This window comes from Engraulis encrasicolus, chromosome 17, assembly GCF_034702125.1.
Source record: "Engraulis encrasicolus isolate BLACKSEA-1 chromosome 17, IST_EnEncr_1.0, whole genome shotgun sequence".
Classification (NCBI taxonomy): Eukaryota; Metazoa; Chordata; class Actinopteri; order Clupeiformes; family Engraulidae; genus Engraulis; species Engraulis encrasicolus.
In genome coordinates, this window is record NC_085873.1 from 17,605,086 (window position 1) to 17,615,352 (window position 10,267).

Consider the following 10,267-nt stretch of genomic DNA (forward strand, 5'->3'; position numbering starts at 1 on the left):
GCCACCCAGAGAAGCCACCCGGCAACTCACACGAGTCAGCCAGCAAGCAAGTCAGCCAAGCCAGCCTGCCCGTCCACCATCCATTCCAGGAGTTATCTTTCCAACCGTGTGTGAGTGTGTGTGTGTGAGTGCTCGGAGCTACCAGGCGTAATGTTTCTGCAGAAGCGCACTCCTCGTGCGATGGGGGTCCACAAAGAGGCACTTTGCGGCAGCCGCCGATGAGCGTGTGAGTATGCTATCCGTGAATGTGTGTGCGTGCCTAAGTGTATGTGTGTATGTAACTGTGAGTGTGTGTGTGTGTGTGTGTATGTGTGTGTGTGTTTGCAGGTTTTTGCAGTTATGCACTGCTTTCTTTCCACTACTTTACTTTTCTCTCACTCCCATTCTTCCTCTTTCCCTCTCTCTCTCTTTCCCTCTCCCTCTCTATGTATTTCTCTCTTTTTATGTGTAACTGCATGCTGTGGAGAGAAAGCTGTACTATCAGGTCATTATCTTAGAGAGCCCCCTTCATGTGGATTACGCACTATTAACATAGTTTGTCACAGCTCTGGGTGACTTTGTCCTACTCTGTGTCTCTCCACTACACTGTGCGAGGCTGCTGGGGTGGGCTCGAGCTGTGGCAGGGAGTTGGGAGAGCCAAGAGTTGATCTCCGCCATAAGATTATTTGATTTCTTGAGCTCATTTTACATAGTCTGTTGCGATGTCGGTGTCAATTTTGGTGACCCTAATTCGGAAATGTAATAAAGAGGCAGGAGTGAATTACCCCGGGAAGCGTGTGGGAGGCCAGAGCTAGGCAGCCCTTGTTACTTTTAGTTAGTGGAGTAATATGTTTGTCTTCGTGTAATATTGGCTTGTTTTTGTATCGTGTTACATTGCGGAGATCACTTCAATCACCACCAATTATGGTAGGGTGTGTGAGAATGTCATTTATTGTCAGGGAGTTTACATTATTCTGGTATGATTGCCGTAGTAATACTTTAAATATATATTTTTAGCTAAATGATTTGATTTCCAAAAGTTCATAGGGTAAAAAAAAGTTATTGAAAAATATGGGCAAGTTTGACTTGAGTACATAGCAACATTACAAAACAATGTCAAATTCTAAGGTACTATTTTTAATGCAATGCTATTCTTGAAGCAGTTAGTGAAAAAAGTGTCTTTGTTGACGTGTACACAAATAACCCAGTAGTAGAAATTACCCCTGAATTTCCCCCTTAGGTACAGACCCGGGTTGTATCTCTCTCTCTCTCTCTCTCTCTCTCTCTCTCTCTCTCTCTCTCTCTCTCTCTCTCTCTCTCTCTCTCTGTGTTTTTGTTTCTAGTCGGCCCCCTACACACTTTAAGCATTAACCGAGGCATTTGATGCTGAGCATCAACACAAAAGTTACACCTACGCCAAATTGCTAAGAAAAACAGCCTCCTACTCGATGGTGAGCAGGAGACAAAAAAAACTATGTCTTGTTGTGCAGAAATCTCCCACTGTTGTTGTCCACAGCCCTAGGAGCAGGATGTTGCCTGGCCATTTGAAACCCCCCACCCCCCCCCCCCCCTTCTCTCTCTCCCCACCCCCCCACCCCCCCTCTCTCTCTTTTGACAAAACCTCATCTGAATTTTGTGGGCGTCTGTTGACAGGTGCTTTATGTGCCTTGGTCGTATGGCTGTCCGAGGAGCCTTTTTTTTTGCAAAGGCCTATGGCAGCATTTCTTTTTGCAGTCCCTTCCTCCCTCCATCACTCCCTCCATCTCTCTCTCTTTCTCTCTCTCTCCCTCTCTCTCTCTCTCTCTCTCTGCCCCCCATCTCTTCATCCTGGCTTTGTTTGCTGTTCTGGCATTGAGTTGATAAAAAAGCGACCCCATCACAAGTAGTACATTTTCTCGATTTGTCGTTTGTCAGCTTTGGCATGGCTGACCATTTAAGTGTGCTCCACAGGCGCAGTATTTGTGTTTAATAATGTTTGCGAAGCTGGTACAGCGACAAACAAAACAAAAAAGCGATGCCAAAGACGCCCTCAGTAGTTTATTGGGGCCCCGCAGTAACACTAGAGTTGATACACATACAGTTGTATACATACAGTCATACAGGAGTGTGATGAAACCAATTTTATACAAAATAATAAATAAAAAATGGCGATAACAGCTGATGGGAAAATAACCAGACGACACAATGCCTGAAGGAAAAGGGAGGTTATGTGACAGAGAGAGAGAGAGAGAGAGAGAGAGAGAGAGATAGAGAGATGGGGGGTCATTCGATATATATCCACATGCGCTGAGCCCATTTGACCCTGGGTGACCTGCAGCACATGCAGAAGGCAAACGCTCCTTGAAAGCGCCGGAGCGGAGTGAGGGGGGACATCGGACAGGGGACAGGGGCCGAGTGCGTGGGCGCGGGCCAGGCCGGGCCGGGCTGCGCACGGGGTCCCTTCGTCCCCCTGCTGGGACGGTCCCGGGCGCCAACAGCCAATCGGCATGCATCTGTGGCCGAGCCCAGCTAGGGCACTGACCAGCCCAGGCTGGGCCAGGGGGCAAGCAACCTCTTGTGTGCTGTGTGCAAACATTTTTGCGACTGTGGGCGTCGGAGAAAACAAAAGCCATGGAAGCCATGGACGCATCGCAAGAAGAAGTTTCCTTCTTATTTTTCACTTGCTGGTGTGTAGGCGGATGTGAGAATTCCTGCAAAATGTGAGGCATTCACATGAGAGCATTATTTTGGAGCTCTTTCTCTCGCTCTTCTGTTCCACTTCGGCCCTTTTGTGAGGGCCTGGGATGCACTGAAGCTAATAGTCATCCCGCCACAGGAATGCTGTGACAGTATTTATCTCTCACTGCCCCCCTACATCACGTTATTTTTTTATTGTCTCGGGTTAAAAATAAAATGTTAGAGGACAATGCAGTCAATTGCCCTTGTCTTTTGGTAATTATGAATTCATAAACTTTGGTCATTAGGATGGGGCTTCTCATACAATTCACACTCTAAGGTTATGAAAAATGGAAAGGCCATCTATCTAGTTTTATTGGGGTTTAAAAACCAGACGTCAACCATGCAGGAGAGTGTAGCTCATTGAGCAGGCCCAATTTACATGTTAAATAAGCGGGATTTCACTCGTAACACACCACCAGGCCCGACTCGAGGCCGTGGCTGTACCTGCAGCGGTCAGTCGTTGCGGCAACACGGGAGCCTCAATTAACACATAAGAAGAGAAGGGGAAGGTTCATTAGCTCGTGTCATTATGTACGATCAGGCACGGGGACAGTGTTTCAAGGGTTTCCCGGGTTAACGTCGCCTCGCTCACCCGTCTAATCAGCATGGCCTGCGTTGCTCTGTCACCGGCCTGTCACTGAGCTGCACGTCGAGCTTATTCACGAGCGCGCTATTAAGGATAAAAAATGTCCGGACGACTGGCAGAGGCATGGGCTCTTCTCGCGCGCAAATGTCCGCGCAACAGAATGTTAATGCAGTGTCTTGTCTTTTCCCCTGGCAAACTATCGAGCGCTCGTGGTGATTTGCGGTGCCTCTCACCAGTCAATACGCGCCGAGGTATCATTATGACGGCTGGAGAAGTGTGTGACCCCTAAATCGTCTCGCCACAAGACAGCGCTTTAATATGAGCTCGACCAGACTTAACTCATGGTGACTCCATCCTATAAGGCCAAGGCCATAACTTGGAAAATGTCAAACATAACAAATGTAAGGCTTCCGCCGTTGCTTCATCTGTATAAACAATGTATAACTAATAATTGGAGATGAGCATCAGGAAATATGAAAGCAACAAGTTTGCCCATTTATGGCAACGCCATTTCTGATGCACTCAGTAGACATGAAGCTGCGTGATGCCCGTGTGATCACACGGTTCTGCTTTTTTCACTGATCTGTCATCATGGAGTCACAGATTTCGACCATGTACAGGCAAATTTCGGCACCCTGTGATCACACTCTCGCACACATGGCGCCAATCGTCCGGAGTGTGAACGTGACGACAACCCCGCCCACACGAATAGAATTTCTGTTTGCAAGGGAGGCGTACTAAAATTACAAACATGACAAAGGAATCAGCGCATAGAATTAATGAGACAATTTGTGGAGTTTTGTACCCTCGCTAGCTAGAGACTGGCTGCAGATTTCACTCTGACAATTAGAAGAAAAAAAACTTTGAGGAGGCATGGTAAAACTTACTTTAATGCCTTAATATGAAAATATGCAAGAGATGCAGGGAGATACATTTCAGAGCGGTATTTCCAAATGACAATATTAGGGCATTCAGTCCCAGCGTCACATGGCAGATTATGATATTTATATCTCAATAAATTGCAATAACTTCATGATCAAGGGAGCTTTAGGAACAATCCAAATCAAACGTGCGGATGGAAATGCGTGACCACGTCAAATTCATGTTAAGGCACACGCCCCCATGTAGGCTAAACATGGACAGGACAAAACTGTTACTGTTTGTGCAGTTCTCAACTGACATTCCAAATACTTTGATATTAGTCACCGAAATGTCCATTCACTGAAAGTTAGTTTACCGTGCAATAATACAACTTGTGCTGCGGCTGACATCAACTTAATTCCGAAGAACTACCTTGTGCAAATATCAGCACAATCAGCACACTGGCGTGTAGCCTACTCAAACAAGCAAATAGAAAGGGGACAGGACGGGCAGGCTGGCGCACGGACAACTATCTCAAATTATTTTGGATAGGCCTAGGCTACATTATGTGGAACGGACTAGACCACTGCAAAAAAAAAATCCAAACAAACAAATAAACAAACAAACAAACAAACAAAACCAATCTTGCTGCTTAGCATTGATATCAGCGCCCATTTGGGCCTAATGCAGCTGTTGTTCTTCTCCTGATATGCCATTCTTTATAGGCCCAGAAATAATTCAGCTATTTTAAGGGGATTATCGATGCCAAACAGGAAAACAGGAAAAGGGGATTATTGTTTACTAAAATTGTGGGATGACACATTGAAAAGCTGTTATTATAAGGTGGCTATTGACAACGGAATCAGCTGCACCGTTTAAACACATCAAACCAACCTAGCATGTGACGCAGTGGTTCCCCGTATAGATTAATACGTGTGTGATAATAAAATGGCATGTAGCCTATAGTTCTGCCCACATAGCCAGTGTTGAGGTAATAGTGAGACGCTCGCATCATAGGCCTTTTCCTACATACCTGTCGCGCGCGCGGTAGTCGATGGCGGTGTGGGCAAAGCGCTCGTGTCTGCCCCCTGTCTTCCATGGCTTTTATGTCTGCCCAGCATCCATTAGCTATCCCGGGCTTTGCGCTCCATCAATATTCAGCAGTCTATTCTATCGACCCGAGCTGGACAATGGGATTAAACGGTACGCTTAGGAGACGCTTACATTTGAGATCCGCACGCTGAAATGGTTTGGTAAGATCTATTTGTCTTTGTGAGGAGTTTTGTGTACCTTGTGATTTATTTTATGTCACGACAGTTTATAGCCCATAAAATACGCAATGCATTTTAATTGTAAAGCAGGTGCTGTTAATACTTTCAAAACTGATTTGCAGTTTTTATCTGCGTGTTTTATACGCAAAATCACGGTGGATTTACAATGAGATCAGGCATGGGGCTCCGGGAGCCCAGAGCGCTTGCCAGTGCGTAAAGATAGGCTGGCTAGGGTCCTTGGATTTGTATAAATCTCTAGGCTATTTAAAATTTGGCAACGTGATTTTTTTAGGAATAGGCCTAATGCACGCAATCATGCAAAGAGTACCCTCACCACGCAAGCGTTTGCACAAAATGATATTACCTCTGCGGCGAAAAAGCAAGCTTGGATCATTTTAGAACTTTTTTTGTAATTATTAGTAGCTTGTTAGAAATTGCATATCACCCATGCTGTTTGGCACTGCTAATAGCCTCGTGGGAAAGTGAATCATTTTATTCTGCTAGTCACAGATTTGTGCCTTGATGTGATTTTCAAGAGGCTGTGACTTGCTTATAACTTGGAGAAGTTTTTTTAAACCGCTATAGGCTACGCACGATGCTTAGCCGGCCACACGGTAGATTAACAGAGATAATTGATCTCGTTCTGACATTATGACGATGGTATTCCACCCACATATCTTTCCTCACCTAGCCTACATCTTATATTGACACTCGAGTTTCGAAACCCACGGGGGAATTTACTTTAGAAGCCGCGCGCTGCATCGGTGCGCGCAGCCTCCCGTGTGTCTGCTCTGCTGCTGGAAAAGTTTTGGTGCGTGCATTTGAAGGCTGGAGGTCGCACCTCAGAACGGTCAGCGGTCGTTTACTGTCCATGTCTTACACGTGGGTCGAGAAACGTTCAGAAAACAGGATTGTTTGATTCGAGAATAGCCAGCAGCATGTCTTTAGCATACCATGATACCAGTTTGCTTGATTAATGCTGGACACGCAAGAGATGGAGCCTCTCCATGGGTTTTCACGCGCTCAGCAGTTCAAGCCCGTGCCACTAGATGGCAACTCCATGTAAACAGCAATAATAATAATAATAATAATAATAATAATAATAATAATAATAATAATAATAATAGGTCTGATAATAATTTGGCACCATTATGGCAATACTATCGTGTCGTCACCATAAGTCATTAAAATGCAAAACCAATAGGCTATTTATATAAGAGCACATTTGTTACAGGTTCCCCTTTCCTCTATAAATATCACATAACCAAACCATAGCCTATATAGACCTCTTTCCAAAAGCATATTCAAATAGAACTAGTACACTTTCCGACGCTAAGCCAGTGTAGATGAAAATTCCGTGATTGTGCCTCTCATTTGATTGTGGGTTTCAGATGGTAGATGAGACAGGCTGAGGAGGACTGGTTAGTTTCCGATGCTCCGGAATACAAGCCATATATGAGAGCGAAGGGGAGGTTTTGGATCACCGGATGAACCCTTTTATGGCGTGAAAGGTTAACCGGAATTCCTGGTTGTGTGAAAGATGATCATGACAGTTAGAGCTATAAACTATCTCTACCTCTGCGGAATATGTTTTATGTATTTGAGTGTGCTTGGGAGATTTGGCGTTTCCGTCCTCTGCACTTTTATCCTCCGAAACATCTGTTTTAACTTTCAGTAAATAATTGCCTACATGGGCTATGCGCGCCTGTATTTCCCAGCCCTCGGGCGGCTCTCATTTCAGGGTTCTCCATTGACAAGTATGCTATTCTCTTGTGTCGTCATTTAGCAGCCGACCAATGAGCGTTGGCAGCGCTACTTTTTCTAACCACCCAGTCCTTGTATGGGCAGTGACGTAACGGCATATTCACGGGGTCCCAATAAATACATACTACCACTACCAAAGCCGCAAAGATCTGTCATTCAGGGGGTAGACCGACCGAGGGTTTCAGAGTTGTAATTACCGTGAGACTTTATCCACAAGCTTCAGCCAGATGTAACGAGTTTGACAGGCAAAAACAGAGGTCCACTCCACACAGCGCAGAGAAGCAGCATCTTTTAACACAAGTCTATATACTGAAACCTCCGGTAAAGATTTTAAACGATGACAGCTAAAACCCTGGACAAAACCCCAGTCACCCTCGGAGGTTTTGTACACCCACTTTCGGAAAGTGTGTACTCGGTGGATGAAGCCAACTTGCCAGCCTCGGTTACTATTTTTCCAAACAGTGATTTGGGAGGACATTATGAGCAAATTAACGGGGCTATCGGAGGTAAGCTTTCCATCTTGCGTTTGTTTTTCTGAGTGCGTCTTTTGGACTGCACAGAGTAGCAGGTGCATTGAGTTGTGATGATGCTTTACCTCTGCCGTCCTGGGCTTTACTGGTGTTGTGCAAAGTTGCTTTCGTGATATTCACTTTCCATCAGTATCTGAGAAATTGCTAAATTTCAACCACACAGTGACACACCGTGCGCAAACACTGATCATGTTTGGAAGTGCACTTGCTTAGCGCTATGATGCAGTGAGTTCAAGCAGAGCATCCTTTGCCAATGTATTTATTGTGTGTTTGCGCTGTGTTCTCTTCAACAGATGGCCTGATTAATGGGGACATGAGCACAGAAAAGAGGTCTCTCGACTTGGCGTACTCCAGCTCCTTCACCCAACCCGCCGTCCCGCGCAACCAGACCTTCACCTATATGGGCAAGTTCTCCATCGACTCTCAGTACCCAAGCAACTGGAACCCTGAGGGCGTCATCAACATTGTCAGCGCGGGCATCCTGGGCATGACCCAGCAGCAGCAGCCCTCCTCGGCATCCTCGTCTCCCGCCTCGTCAGTGTCACCTAACCACTTCTCCAGCACCCTGAGCTGTACCATGGCCCAGAGCCAGGGCCCGGACATGGACCACATCTACTCGCCGCCCCCGCCCTATTCCGGCTGCGGGGAAGTCTACCAGGACCCGTCCGCCTTCCTGTCCACCTCCACGTGTCCCATTTCCTACCCGCCGCCTTCCTACTCCTCCCCGAAGCCCACCGCCGACGGGGGGTTCCTGCCAATCATCCCAGACTACGGCTTCTTCCAGCCTCCATGCCAGCGGGACATGCAGTCTCTCCCCGACCGCAAGCCGTTCTCCTGCCCACTGGAGCCGTTCAGGGTTCCCCCTCCTCTGACCCCCCTCAACACTATTAGGAACTTTACGCTGGGTGGACCTGTGCCGGAAGGACCCAGGCTGCCAACCACATACAGCCCACAGAACTTGCCGCTGCGGCCCATCCTGCGCCCGAGGAAATACCCAAACCGCCCCAGCAAAACGCCCGTGCACGAACGGCCCTACCCGTGCCCTGCCGAGGGGTGCGACCGGCGCTTCTCTCGCTCGGACGAGCTCACCAGGCACATTCGCATCCACACAGGACACAAGCCCTTCCAATGCCGGATATGCATGCGCAACTTCAGCCGCAGCGACCACCTGACCACTCATATCCGCACGCACACGGGCGAGAAGCCGTTCGCCTGCGACTTCTGCGGGCGCAAGTTTGCGCGCAGCGACGAGCGCAAGAGGCACACCAAGATTCACCTCAGGCAGAAGGAGAGGAAGTCATCCAGCGCCTCCAACGCCACAAACTCTGAGCGCTCCTCCCTGGGCATCAGCTCGGCGGCCGGCGTGTGCTCGTCCAGTTCCAGCCAATAGACTGCACTGCCCCCCTTTTCCAATTAACACTATTTAATGATCACCACTATTTTGTCACGTCTATAGCCATGGTGATATTAACTGGACTGGTGGAATGAATTAAAAAATAATAATGAAACTGCCAGGATATACCCAAACCAGGGACTTGACTGTGAAAGTTGGCGCAGGTTGTGATGTTGCACATCCAATCGCCCCCATGGTCCGTTTCTTAACACTGGCAGCTGAAAGCCTGGCTCAAAAACAAGCGCACTTTGTTTTAAAATATAGGCTACAAGTAAATAATGTTTTTTCCTCACCTGACACTGAACTGCTGATTGACATTGTTTGCATCAGGTGGCAAGTAGGATAATGTAACAGACTGATGGGCCATATGATTGAGGGAGACAACATGCACTGAAAAAAACAAGACTGCCACGAACTGTTAATACTTGAAAGGGTCCTGTCATTTCAGACTTGGCAATGAATTGTATAAGGAATTAAAAAAAAACTGGAGTTGATTCATTTAAAACCTTGGTTGTTTCCCCTCTTATTGTGCCTTCTTGGTCAGTTCTTTTTTGTACATAGCTTCAGACTTACGTGAGCGTTTGGTTGATTTGTATATTTGTCCATTAATGGGTATGGGAACTTAAAATATAAATCTATTTTTGTATAAGGTGTTTTGTGTCACGTCTGGGAAGCCCTGCGTTCCCATAAACCACCCAAAACAAGGAATGTAAATAGTTTAACTCATGACGATGTTACGTTTGTTTTCTTTTTGTGAGCATTTCAACTGATCTGTGAAGTGATGATGATGAAAACTAACGCAGGTCGAAGGCGACCTTGCTACTTCTTGTCAACTAAAATAAACAAACAAACAAAAAAATAAACACCACAAGCGCAAGTTCATGTCTTGTTTTGTTGTTGTGCTTGTTTGGTATTGCAGGGCTTGGAAAATATATATAGAGAGAGTGCGGGGGAATTCCCTGCATTTGGATCGGTTAATCGTGACTCACGGTTTCACAAGGACAATCACCCACACAGTGTTGCATATGAGCATCTCGCAGACAGACGCTCGGAGCTCCTGCATCTGACGTTGGTCAGCAGCCGAAGGAACAGATGCCTGCCACCCTTACAAGAGCATGAAAAATCTAATCAACAAGTCTAAAAGGGTATACAAACACATTTTAGT

At 46.6% G+C, this 10,267-nt stretch overlaps 1 protein-coding gene across 2 annotated transcripts; it reads left to right on the top strand.

Moving 5' to 3' along the window:
• Nucleotides 1-5,324: 5,324 nt before the first annotated feature.
• Nucleotides 5,325-9,972, top strand: egr2b (early growth response 2b). 2 transcript variants are annotated; one of them, XM_063221192.1, is made up of 2 exons: nt 5,325-5,397; nt 8,003-9,972. In XM_063221192.1, exon 2 carries the CDS (start codon nt 8,023-8,025, stop codon nt 9,097-9,099), a length of 1,077 nt encoding a protein of 358 aa, XP_063077262.1. In that variant the 5' UTR covers nt 5,325-5,397; nt 8,003-8,022; the 3' UTR covers nt 9,100-9,972. The 2 variants fall into 2 exon arrangements, with proteins under 2 accessions (XP_063077262.1, XP_063077261.1); XM_063221191.1 differs by lacking the exon at nt 5,325-5,397 and adding an exon at nt 7,273-7,685.
• Nucleotides 9,973-10,267: the final 295 nt, after the last annotated feature.